General features: G+C 36.9%; 1 protein-coding gene across 20 annotated transcripts in view; it reads right to left on the bottom strand.

The window, feature by feature from the left end:
- LOC136836061 (SLIT-ROBO Rho GTPase-activating protein 1-like) overlaps positions 1-12357 on the bottom strand; it is a 797683-nt gene that overhangs the window by 72401 nt on the left and 712925 nt on the right. For all 20 annotated transcript variants that reach the window (XM_067099977.1, XM_067099978.1, XM_067099984.1 and 17 more), the window contains 3 exons: positions 11402-11559; positions 8771-8983; positions 8350-8455 (listed from right to left, as the gene is read on the bottom strand). In XM_067099977.1, coding sequence (XP_066956078.1) covers positions 8350-8455; positions 8771-8983; positions 11402-11559 — 477 coding nt within the window. The remainder of the gene's footprint in view (positions 1-8349; positions 8456-8770; positions 8984-11401; positions 11560-12357) is intronic.

Genomic DNA, 12357 nt, shown 5'->3' on the forward strand with positions numbered 1-12357 from the left:
AATGAGAGAAAAACTACGATTGAAGTTGTACATGTAGAATTTAGAGACAGGGAAGCATTCCCTAATACAGAATGGCACCTGGTACCACCTTCACCAGCTGTGGAGAAACCACTAACAGAAACCATTCTCTTACCTGTGCCTATAGTATTCAAAGCTATAGAAGACACCCTTTACCAGGTCGACAAAAAATGGATTTCTATTTCCATTTTGAATAAGACCCAAGTTGCTCACCAAGTAGCCCTAGCCTTCTGTCACTTCACTTTCGAAATTATTAATCATGTGAAGGCAGATTTTCAGAATTTTATAATGACTGAAAAATGAGAGACAATGGCAGAATTAAAACCATTTGCCGCAGTCATCCAGTTTCAGAAAATTCCACCAAGGAATGGGCAATGCTACAACTCCCTTTTGAAAAGGAAAAAGCTCCCTTTAGATATAGCTACACAGTAGTTTGGGACCCCTATGAGAAGAATCTCAGGGGGAACAGCCTCGGCAGAATTTCATGCTAGGATCCACCTCCTTAATTAACCTCTACCACCTTTCTGGAAGTTGCCACCAAAAGGCTTCCAAAAGATTTCAGAACAATTTTGCTGTTGTGGCCAAAAAGTATTATGAGATCCCTATGGGAAGCACTCTATGGCTTTCTAAAGTGGTGCATAAAAGCACGAATGAAAATGTTAGACGGCTCCAACAAGTCACTTCCCAATGTAATTTCATTATTACATTCTAAACACTTCTGTAAGGACCTGTTTGTGGAGTCTGTTGTGGCGCCCTTTGAGACAACCCCCCGACTTCGACAGAGAGAGTAGATAATGACATCACTCATCCTCCGCCCAATAGCAGCCAAACTAGCAATGATGTCAGTCGGCATGACATCACGCAACGGCAGGCCAATGGGAACGCTGGAATGAGTGATATTCTCAGGTTGCGAAGATCTGTCAGGATTGAGCTTCGCTGCAGAAATTTGGCTTGAAGTTCGCCAACTGCAACCAATCAAAATTCGCCGTCCATGACCCCCCGCTGAAGCCCATGTATAAATTCAGAAGGACCTATGCAATCTGCCAGTCCTCTATTAGCTCCTGCTGGAGAATGATAGAAGAAAAAGTCTTCTACAAAATCAATGCAGCTGAAGCAGCAATAATATTTAATAGATCCTGTTTAAAGGAGGGTCTGCTGCCAAATTATTATTATTATTATTATTTAATTTAATCTTACTAATCTTATTAATATTTGAATATTAGCACTTATTATTAGGTAAATCATTCATCATACAAAACAAATAAACATATACAGTACGTGGAACCATAAAAATTCTCTCGTCTCTTACCGAGATGAGAGAATTTTTATGGTTACATGTATATGCTTATTTGTTTTGTGATAAATAAATGATTTACCTAATAATAAGTACTAATTTTCAAATATTAATAAGATTAAATATAATAATAATAATAATAATAATAATAATAATATAACTGTAATTACAAAATTTATATATTTCTATAGTAAATTATGTGATATTTTAAACAAACAAATATCATTTCCCGATCTTTTGTGAAACCTTTGAAGAGAGGGGCGAGGGCAAAGCTGTCAAATATGTCAATCGTTGCCCACAGCGTGTCAAAGGATTTCTAGTACTATCTCTCTCTCTCTCTCTCTCTATAAAAATAGAACAGACGGCATTGACAGAAACTATCCCTCCAACTCTCCACAATTATGTGAATACAGAAAACGGAATACACGAAACAAGCACCAAGGAGACAGGTGTCGGGTTTGGGTAAATATGAAAAGGCAAAAAAAGGGAAGTACAGTGATATATAAGGAGAAAGGCTCCTAAGCTTATATAGGCTAAAACAAGTCAATATGGTTACGCAGCAAGAAAAAGTTAATACGTCATTAGTGAGACATAGTAAAACATGTTGAAATGTTTCAATGTATAAATATATGCAAAGAATAAACAAAAAATATAAACAATATGCAGTAAACCACTGGTGTTCACGGGGGGCGCGTACCACAACCCCCCGCAAATAGTTAAAATCTGCGAATAGTTGAACCCCCCCACTAAATACACTTATAACTGTCTATCTTGAAACTTCAGATACCAAATGTATACCTTAAGATAGCATCCTATATCAAATACTGTACATCCTATTACTGTATTAATCTTTGAAATTATATTATTATAATTTCAAAGTCAAATTAAACATTTTACCTTTAAAAATATGTACATACGTACTGCTAACCCTTCCAGCCAATAAGAGAGAGAGAGAGAGAGAGAGAGAGAGAGAGAGAGAGAGAGAGAGAGAGAGAGAGAGAGAGAGAGAGAGAGTATATCTTTCTATCTACCACTCTCCCTTTCTATCTATCTATATATTCATCTCTCACATTCTGAGTATCCTTTGGCTTGAGAGAGAGAGAGAGAGAGAGAGAGAGAGAGAGAGAGAGAGAGAGAGAGAGAGAGAGAGAGAGAGAGAGAGAGAGAGAGAGAGAATTTGCTCTTACATATTGTGACCATGAAAGAGAATAACTTTGGAAAGAGAGAGAGAGAAGTTATTATTGCATTAGATATCAAAAGATGGAAATTCATGATTGATGAAGGGGAGAGAGAGAGAGAGATATTTCAGAATCCTTGACCATCTGTGGGCAACATTACCTCTCCTTCATGGTCTATGTCAATATGTCAAATTAATTGACAGGCACTTGCATCCCCTTACCCCCGCTCTGAAGAATCCGAGAAAAAGACTGGGAATGATATGTAATTGTTCAAAATTTTTAATAATTCACTATACTAATACAAGAAGTTGTAATTATAGCATGGAAAATATGAAAAAAATTAATAACAATGTAAGGTCATGTTTATCTATAAAACTACAGTACACAAAACAAATAAACATGTTACATATGCATAAAAAATCTACCTCAAAGAGAGAGAGAGAGAGAGAGAGAGAGAGAGAGAGAGAGAGAGAGAGAGAGAGAGAGAGAGAGAGAGAGAGAGAGAGATTGATTTCAGTATCCTTTGTAGGGTTGACCACCAAGTGGCATTTATTTGACCACCGAGCAGCAACATCTACCCTTGCAGTCAGTATGTCAAGATATTTGACATATTTTACAGGTTACACACCCCCTTCGCTCCAAAGCTTTCGGAAAAAGATGAGGGGAAGAATTTATATTGAACTAAAATCTTACTAATTCACTACATTTTCTTTAATGAACTGATATTTTGCTGTGTTTGGTATATTAATATTTGAAAATCAGTAAATCATTTATTTATCTTACAAAACAAATAAACATACATGTTACATATGCATAAAAATTCTCTCATCTCAGTAAGAGAGAGAGAGAGAGAGAGAGAGAGAGAGAGAGAGAGAGAGAGAGAGAGAGAGAGAGAGAGAGAGAGAATCATAATTTTTATTATCTAAAATGTTATTTAATCTTATTAAACCTTTTTTTAATATTTGAAAATTAGTACTGTAATTATTTTATCAAAATATATATGTAGGTACAGTACAGTATTTAATCACAAAATAATATGAAAATACAGAATATTGCTCTATGAAAAAATCTGCGAATGGGTGAGTTTTCCCATGAATAATTTATTAATAGGTTCCACAGAAAATCCCATGAATTGCTGAGTCCACGAATTGTGAGAACGCAAATCCGGGTTGTTTACATTATAAAAACAAATATATTCAAGAACAGAAGAGAGGGTTGAATGGCAGGACAGAGAAACTCACATCTATACTAGACTGGCCAAAAGAAAACTGTGAAGAACTGAATGCCTTCCGACTTGGTGGGCAGTACTTCTGCCCCTACCATCAGTGCCTTCCGACTTGGTGGGCAGTACTTCTGCCCCTACCATCAGTAACTATTACCATAACCACCTTGCAAAAGTTTAACAGCCAGATTTCCAGCTCGCTGAAAGTTAATCCCATAAGTAAAGACTGAGGGTTTGTATTTGTGTAGAAACAAAGATTGATACTTCTTCAACTGAGGATGTACCAGGATGTGGAAGTACTCGTCTTGTACGTCAACAGAAATCATCCATTTGCCCTTCCAAATGGCTGCAGGGCTGAACTGAATGACTCCATCAAAAAGGGAGTAAAATGAACAAATTTCTTATGACTGGAAATGTCCAATACTGGCCTCTAGGCAGCTTCATAAAACTGGAAACTGATACAGTGGCATTCTGAGCACCAGCTTTAAGTGATACAATTCAGAGATCACCTTGCTTGGTTGGTTGGTTGTGGGCACACTACACTATTTATGTTAGACGCAGAGCTAATTAACTTCAAACAGTTTTACTACCTTTTCTCTTTTGACTGTTTATCCATTTTTACAAATGACACTGACTTTTGAAAATACACCTTACTAGAATCAATTTTAACTTCTTACTCATTTTGACAGGAGCCGAGGCAGAGGCATACAAATGAGCACCCAATCAACGGATTCATCTTCGGCAAAAGGGAATGAAAGCAAAAACAACATGAACTATGAATCACTTAAAAACTGAAGGAGAATCAACCAAATCAGGGTTTATGAATCACTTAAAAACTAAAGCAGAATCAACCAAATCAGGGTTGAAAACCAATAAGTCTAAAGAAAGGACTGAAATGGTAGAAAACAACAAATCCACAGATGAAGATGGTGATGTGATAAATGCCAGAGAAGGAGACATACCAGGGAACATTAGCTATGACATTATGGGATGTTGGTGGTAAGTACCAGATGGCTGATGGAAGAAGGCCAACGGTTTTCACATGACATCACCATCAACAAGGATGACAGCTGGAGCCATCTGCACAACACTTTAAGAGCAAGAGCCCAGTCTAGCACAAGGCTAGTTTAATCTAGATAAATAAGTGGTAGAAGAGGAAGAGCAATTAATACAAAAGGTGATGAATACAATGCAACAGAGGGGGAGGCTACAGACAGACAAAGGCTCTAACACCTCTTTTGCCGGGGAAACCAAAAAAGGTCGATCACTATGGGGGTAACTGCAATCTTCACCCATAATATATACGGTCAAATGTCTAACTGATAAAAGAAGAATATTCCTCATTTTACCTATCATTTTTCTCCTGAACCACACAGAGAGGGAGTGAGAGAGGTATCAACTAATCAGGCAATGGAGGATGTGGAGGAGAGTTAACACTGATAGAAGAAGGAAAAGACTGAATATGCTTATTGACAGCCTTAACAAAATGTCACTGTAATTTATCAGCCTCTTGCATCTTCTGATAATTCACAAGATTATCCATCCTCTCATCAGACCACTCCTTATTTCCTCACAGCAAGATGACAAAGCACACTCATTCCCCTACAGGTAGGCTAACACTAACACACACACACACACACTCAGTGTGACCATCATGCACAACCAAAACATTTGGTTTACACAAAATTTGTTCCTATACAGCCTAATCCTTATTTCTCTGCTTGCTGTAGATGACATATTGCAAAAGCAGAAAACAATTGCAATATCATACTGGAGAAAATCAGCAAGAAATAGTAAAAATTATTACCGCCGATTCACATTGTATGCACAAGGACACAGCATGAAGAATTCTGACAAGAACATAAACATTCAAACTTCACCTGGTGTGAAACATGATTACTTTGAACACTGATCACACCTAATGGCATAAAGATATAAGCTAACTTTAACAGTAGGAAAGATCAATTCCAAATAATAATTATCATCATTATTAGTATTACTATTATATATAATTAGTTAACCAGACTATTGAGGTAACACTTGACTCTAAAACTACTGAAAAACCTAATGGCTGGATAAATGAATAACGTTGAGGAATCTGATAAATTTCTCTCAAGGATTTTTGGTTGTAAAATACAGTACCCATGGATCAAATGAGTGCTTCACATCTGAAGATGAGATAATATTACTTCAATGTGGTTCTCTTTCCAGAAGAAACAACCCAATCCAACAGTGGGTTTAATCTATTACTACAATTTAATGAAAGCAAATATGAGTAATGTATGTTTTTACACATAGGCCTATGCATATTGTATTTTATTTTTTTACTCTAGACACCATCGTAAACAGACCAAATTCAATACATGGAGATGAAATCGTTCAAATGAAAATTATACTACTTTTAAGTCTCACCATGCTATGAGTGGAACTTACCATACAGCTGAGAAAAATTACAATAATACTTTGAAGAGGAAACTTGAAGGAATTACTCAGCCTCATCAGTGGTGGACCAAATTGGCATCATCTATCTTTGGGTCAGGTTCACCTTCCATTCCACCACTACTAACAGATGATGGTAAATTGGTTACTGGCCCTTGGGAGAGGCTGAACCACTTCATTGAGCTTTTGAAGCTAAGCAATCAGCTGAGGATGTCCCTCTCCCTGATACTTGTCAGCCTGAACCTATTCTTACAAAATTTGCATTTCACTCTAGGGATGTTAAGAAAATTCTGGATAATCTTGATAGCTGGCTGGAGAAGAGCCTAATGGTTTCTTTCCTTTGTTTTTTTAAAAAGTTTCTAGTGTGTTGTCTACCAAGATTAGTATATTCTACGGATTTTTATGTCGACGTAGTATCTTTGTGAATGGGCACACGCTTAGTAATAGAGTGCCTGTTCCAAAGAGTGACCTATCTGAAGACTGCAGTAACTAAAGGCCAATTTCTATTCTCCCTGTGCTCTCCATAGTTGCTGATAAGCTTATTTTTAAGCCACTATATAAGTATGTGGAATCTAATGGATTGATAGCTGATAGCCAATTTGCATACAGAAAGCAGTTAGGTACCTGTGATGCTCTTTTAGGCTTGACATGCCATTTGCAAGAAAACCTTGATAAAGGTTTTGAGTGCAGAGTAATTAAAATAGATTTTAGTGCTGCTTTCGATTCAGTACATCATAAGGCACTTGTTTATAAACTTCAGAATCTTGGAATGGGTGCATATTACTTCAAGATTTCCTTACAGGTAGGCAGCAGCAAGTTGCTGTTGATGGGATCTTTAGTGAACTAAGACCTATTGTGTCCGGAGTTCCACAGGATAGTATTCTTGATCCACTATTATTTTTGGTGTATACAAGTGATATGGTTGTTGGCCTGGAAAACAAGATTGTTCAGTATGCGAATGATACAACACTTGCGGGCATGGTAAAGTCTCCACTTATGAGAAAAGGAGCTGCCCGCAGCCTTAACTGGGACATGGACTGGATCAGTGAATGGTGTAGTTGGTGGGGTATGAGGCTAAACTCCAGTAAAACAAAAACACTATTGATTAACAGATCTCACACAGATTTTCTACCCCATCCTCCCCTTCAGGTGGACAGCACTTTGTTGAATGAGTCTGAAGCTTTAACTATTCTAGGTGTAACTTTTGACTCACATCTTACTTTTAAGATACATCCAATGAAAGTTTCAGCAAGTGCCATATGAAAGTTAGGTACTGTTCGTAAGGCCTCATATATTTGTAAGTGATAAAATCAATGCAACCTGTTTTAGGTCATTTTTGCTTCCTTTGTACTAGAATACTGTTCTCTGTTGTGGATGTCTGCTTCTGCCAGAGCTTTATCTCTTTTAGATAGAGTGGTTTGTGGTGGTAGGTTTCTGTTTCCTAATACTAGCAATTATGACTTGGACCATCAATGGATGGTCTCGTTTGTTACTTTTTCATAAGTTGTATTTTAAAAGAGATCTTTCACATTCAAAATTGATCCCTGATTCCCTATTCTTGCCAAGAGCAACCAGATTTGCTGAACAACAGCACCAATATGCAGTAAATGTGCCTCGCTGTCAAACTTCTCAGTTCCAGAGGTCTTTTATTCCTCACACCATTGGACTGTGGAACAGTCTCCCTGAGGATGTCGTGCAGTTGGAACTTCAAAAGTTCACACGAAGATGCAATGCATTACTACCCTAATGCTATCCTCCTTGCATCTGAATACATTTTAACCTATTTATTAATTTATATTTTTCTTTTTAATAAGTGAGATCTCTTCTTTCTGTAATTCTGTTTACCTTCTCTTACTTCCTAATGAGCACCATATTCTTTGGAAGCTTGAATTTCAAGTCAATGGTCCCTGTGGGCTTGTTCCATATGAATACTGTATCATCTTTCACCTGAAAACTAACAGGAATGAGTCCCTGCCTGAGAGATTCTACACCAAATTCCATATAAGCAAGGGCTATTACCTGGTTGCAACAGTAACTACAAATCTAGATTTTATCTACACTAAAAAATAGCTTGGATTCCTGATAAAATATCGTGATATATTGCACATTATTTTATCGTTGTTATAGTGCCTAAATTCTTTTAAAGCTTAAAACAAACATTATAAGAGAAAAACATATGGAAGACAAAAAAAACTTACTGGTTAAGGAATGCAAAGAGGTAGCGCATAACAACAAATACCGGTCGAGGAAGACTAGTTACCACATCTCTCATCTTCATGACAAAATCATGTTTCTTTTCCAACTCTGTTAAGGGGAAAATTGAAAGACAATTTTATTACTGTACTTACAAATTATCAATGTGGTGACATGGCACTGAGAATTCTATCAAGTATTAAACTATAATCAAAAGAAGCAAAGGATAAAAAACCTACATTTAGAAGTTTTTATATACTTGTCAAGCCTAACTAATATATTGACAGTTGAAATGAAACATGAGACTTCACTGTTCAAAAAATCAAATGAAAAATGTGAATCACAGCTAAGATCCACTTAAAGAGAGAGAGAGAGAGAGAGAGAGAGAGAGAGAGAGAGAGAGAGAGAGAGAGAGAGAGAACTTACGAGCAATTTCCATGAACTGATCAAAGAACACAGTAGGGAACAGAGGTTCCCGAAGTTCCCTGAAGTAAAGTTTTAGAACACCTGCTACACTATTGATATCAGATGCATCTGTAACATCAGCTAAGGGATCCTCCATACGCTCAAACGACTCACGAAAATTATTGATTTCTAGCTGAGACCCAGATACTCTGAAAATCCCTTGATGATGTAACCCTGGAAAAAAATTAAATAATCAACTTTTCTCTAAGGACAAGGGGATGAAATATATTAAACCCATCTTCTGTACATATTTACTACAATGGTCTAAAATGTTGCTATAGGAAAAGGATATACCAATTAGCACTTACTACTGTCATTGTTATATCGCCAGGATGTCAGCTAGTCGAAATTGTAGTCATTATCATTATCACATGAACACAGCATGTTTCCACTTTATGTGTTTTAGATGTAAGATGGGTTCCATTAACTTTTATGTCTTGTGAACTTTCTGTCTGGATTCCCATGTGGTCCAGGTATCTATCTTGTCCTTTAACCATGATTTTCTGGCCTCTGTCATATCATTTTCATATCTACTACTATTCTAACTACTATTCAGCCCTTCTCGTTGCATGTTAAAACTGCTAAATCTTTCAAGCCTCAATTTAATTTCCTTCTTGGAGATACTAAATCTCTCTGCAACTTCCTCATTTGTAATCTGATCTTCACATAATACTCAAGCCATGAATCTGCATTTTGTAGCAACATTTCTTAAAAACTTGCTATCAGCCTTCTCCACCTTCCTCTGTCCAATGCATTGTGACTTCTCAGACCTTTCTCCTGTGTCATTTGCTGTTTTATCCTTCCATCTGGACTTGGGCCTTCCTCTTCCTCTCCTTCCCTCCACCTCCATACTCATAACCCTTTTACACACATGATCTTCTACCCACATGACCAAACCACTGTAGTCTTCCTTCCTGAGCCTTCTTTGATACCTCCCCTACCTTAACTGTTCCTCTAATAAATTTATTTCTGATCCTGCCTCTTCTTGTGACTCCACACATGCATCTCAACATCCTCACCTCTGCCACATCCATTTTCTGTTCTTGACCTTTCTTCATCAGTCACATCTCAGCTCAGAAAACCATTGCTGGTTTGACCACACTTGTATAAACTTTCCTTTAACCTTAGCACTAATCCTTCTGTCGCACAATATCCCTGACAACCTTCTCCAGTTTATCCAAGCACCCCATATTCTGTGGTTGATTTCAGAGTCTATATCTCCATTGTCAGTCATGTTTGATCCTAGATATTTAAGGGTTTTGAATTTCTTGATGTCATCCTGACCCAATTTCACTGTTCTCTGTCTTCCTTCTCCTCCCATCCACAGATACTCAGTCTTTATCTTCCTTATCTTCAGACCTCGATCTTCAAGTGCCTGTCTCCACCTTTCTACCTTAGGCTCAATTCCATCTCTACTCCTGTCTATCAACACTATGTCATCAACAAACAGAGCACCCCAAGGGACCTCCTCTCTGACATCTGATATTATAACATTCATCACAAGGTCGAAAATTTAAGGGGTTAAGATTTGATCCTAGATGGAGACCAACTCTCACTCTGAAGTTTCATGTAGTTCCAACAGTTACTTAATTGTGTAGTTGCCTGAGCAAACATATCTTACACCACCTTAACATATTTTCCAGAAACACCCTTCACCCTCAAATAACTCCATACTTCTTGCCTTGGTACATGGTCAAATACTTTTTCCAAGTCCATAAATACCGGTTAAAGTTCTTTCTGTTTTTCTCCATAGTCTGACAGGCTGATAGGATACAGCAATCCCATATAAAATTGGGCAAAGCTGAAGAAAAAGAAGACGATGTCTTAAAAACTTCCTCCATAAGTGCCCATGTCTATACTCGGTAGAATATTAAGTATCATACATGTATAATTTATTTTTGCACTATTAGTGGGATACTATACTCTTATTTACCAGCAGTCTAACTCCCCCTTTCCATTTCATCCAAGCAGTTAATATTCTTTTTCTTACTGCCCTATTAGTGCATGCTTCACACACCAGTATTTCTCCAAGGTTACAGAAATGTTCTCCCTTTTAAAGTGTGCCCTTCCACCACAAGATGATGTTATATGTATCAGACATTGAAAATTCTTTAATGCATCTATATTTTGAAACCCTGGATATCTCTTATGACAATATATGTTATATTCAATGCATAGTATTGTGTCCCCATCTCACGCACACATACACAAAAACCTTCCCTAAGCATCCAGATAGTTACTTTCCTGACAGTACCCTTTCCTTTTGTCCCTTACAGATCACTATAAAGCTTACAATGATTTTTTTTCTCCTATAGTATATCCCATTCATTCATCTTCCAAACATTTTCTATGACTTGTTGCTCTGACTCTACCATTAATGCCAGACCATGTAGAGAAAGCAGCTAACAAGGGCTGCTCCTATACTTCTTTGGAGGGTCTTCCTTTACTAATACAAAAAAAAAAAAAAAAAAAAAGGCCTCAGTGCTGGTCCTTGACAAAGACCAACATTTATTTATATAAAATTACTCTGATACAGTCTGCCAAATTTCATAAAAACTAACCTCAACAAAAACCACATACATTATTACATACCATAGAGATTAATAACCCTGATACAGGATTTCATAATAAGTGGTATATCTTGGCCTGTAGCTTCTAGATACTCTTCCAAAGAACCACCAAATAGCTTGGGCTGGCCCATCAGAGGATTACGACCAATGCGCCGTCGACGAGGTTTGTTTTCCAGATTCCTGTGTTGATGAAACAATGAGAATTACTTCCTCTTCTGTTGGATATTTTCCTCAAGTTTCCCAGGCAAAACCATTACAACCAAAGAAAACCTACTGATTTATGGCATAAAATTGCTTCTACATATAAGGAACCCTCCTAACCCTACTTCCATGGTTAATCTACTTTATAATTTTAAATCTTAATACTTATATACTTGAGAATATTATTAACATCATCATCACTAATGTTCTTACATAAGACTTTCTGTTTATAGGGTCTGAACACCAGAACAGTACACTGATGCAGATATTGTAAACATGAATAATGGCTGCTGATATTCATAATGGAAATTCAAGCTACACAGTGTCCCTCACCCTTTTGTTGTGGATTTTTGTAGAACACATCGTTCACTTGTCCGTGGGGGAAATTTCACTACCGTATCTCTAAAATTATCACTAATTCTCTTTTTTCAGAGAGCAACACTGTGTATTCACTAATTACTGTATTTTTTCATTAAAATATATGTATACTGAGAGAGAGAGAGAGAGAGAGAGAGAGAGAGAGAGAGAGAGAGAGAGAGAGAGAGAGAGAGAGAGAGAGAGAGATGGCACAAGAATTTTTTAATAAATTTATGGGAGATGGTGAGTACTAAACATGCTTGTATAATCAACAAATGATTTACCTTGTAATAAGTACTAATTTCAAATAATAATAATAATAATAATAATAATAATAATAATAATAATAATAATAATAATAATGGTGTTCCTCATCAGTGCTAACGTTAGCACTGATGAGGAATGCCGTTCAAGTGTTCA

This window comes from Macrobrachium rosenbergii, chromosome 56 (genome assembly GCF_040412425.1).
Source record: "Macrobrachium rosenbergii isolate ZJJX-2024 chromosome 56, ASM4041242v1, whole genome shotgun sequence".
Classification (NCBI taxonomy): Eukaryota; Metazoa; Arthropoda; class Malacostraca; order Decapoda; family Palaemonidae; genus Macrobrachium; species Macrobrachium rosenbergii.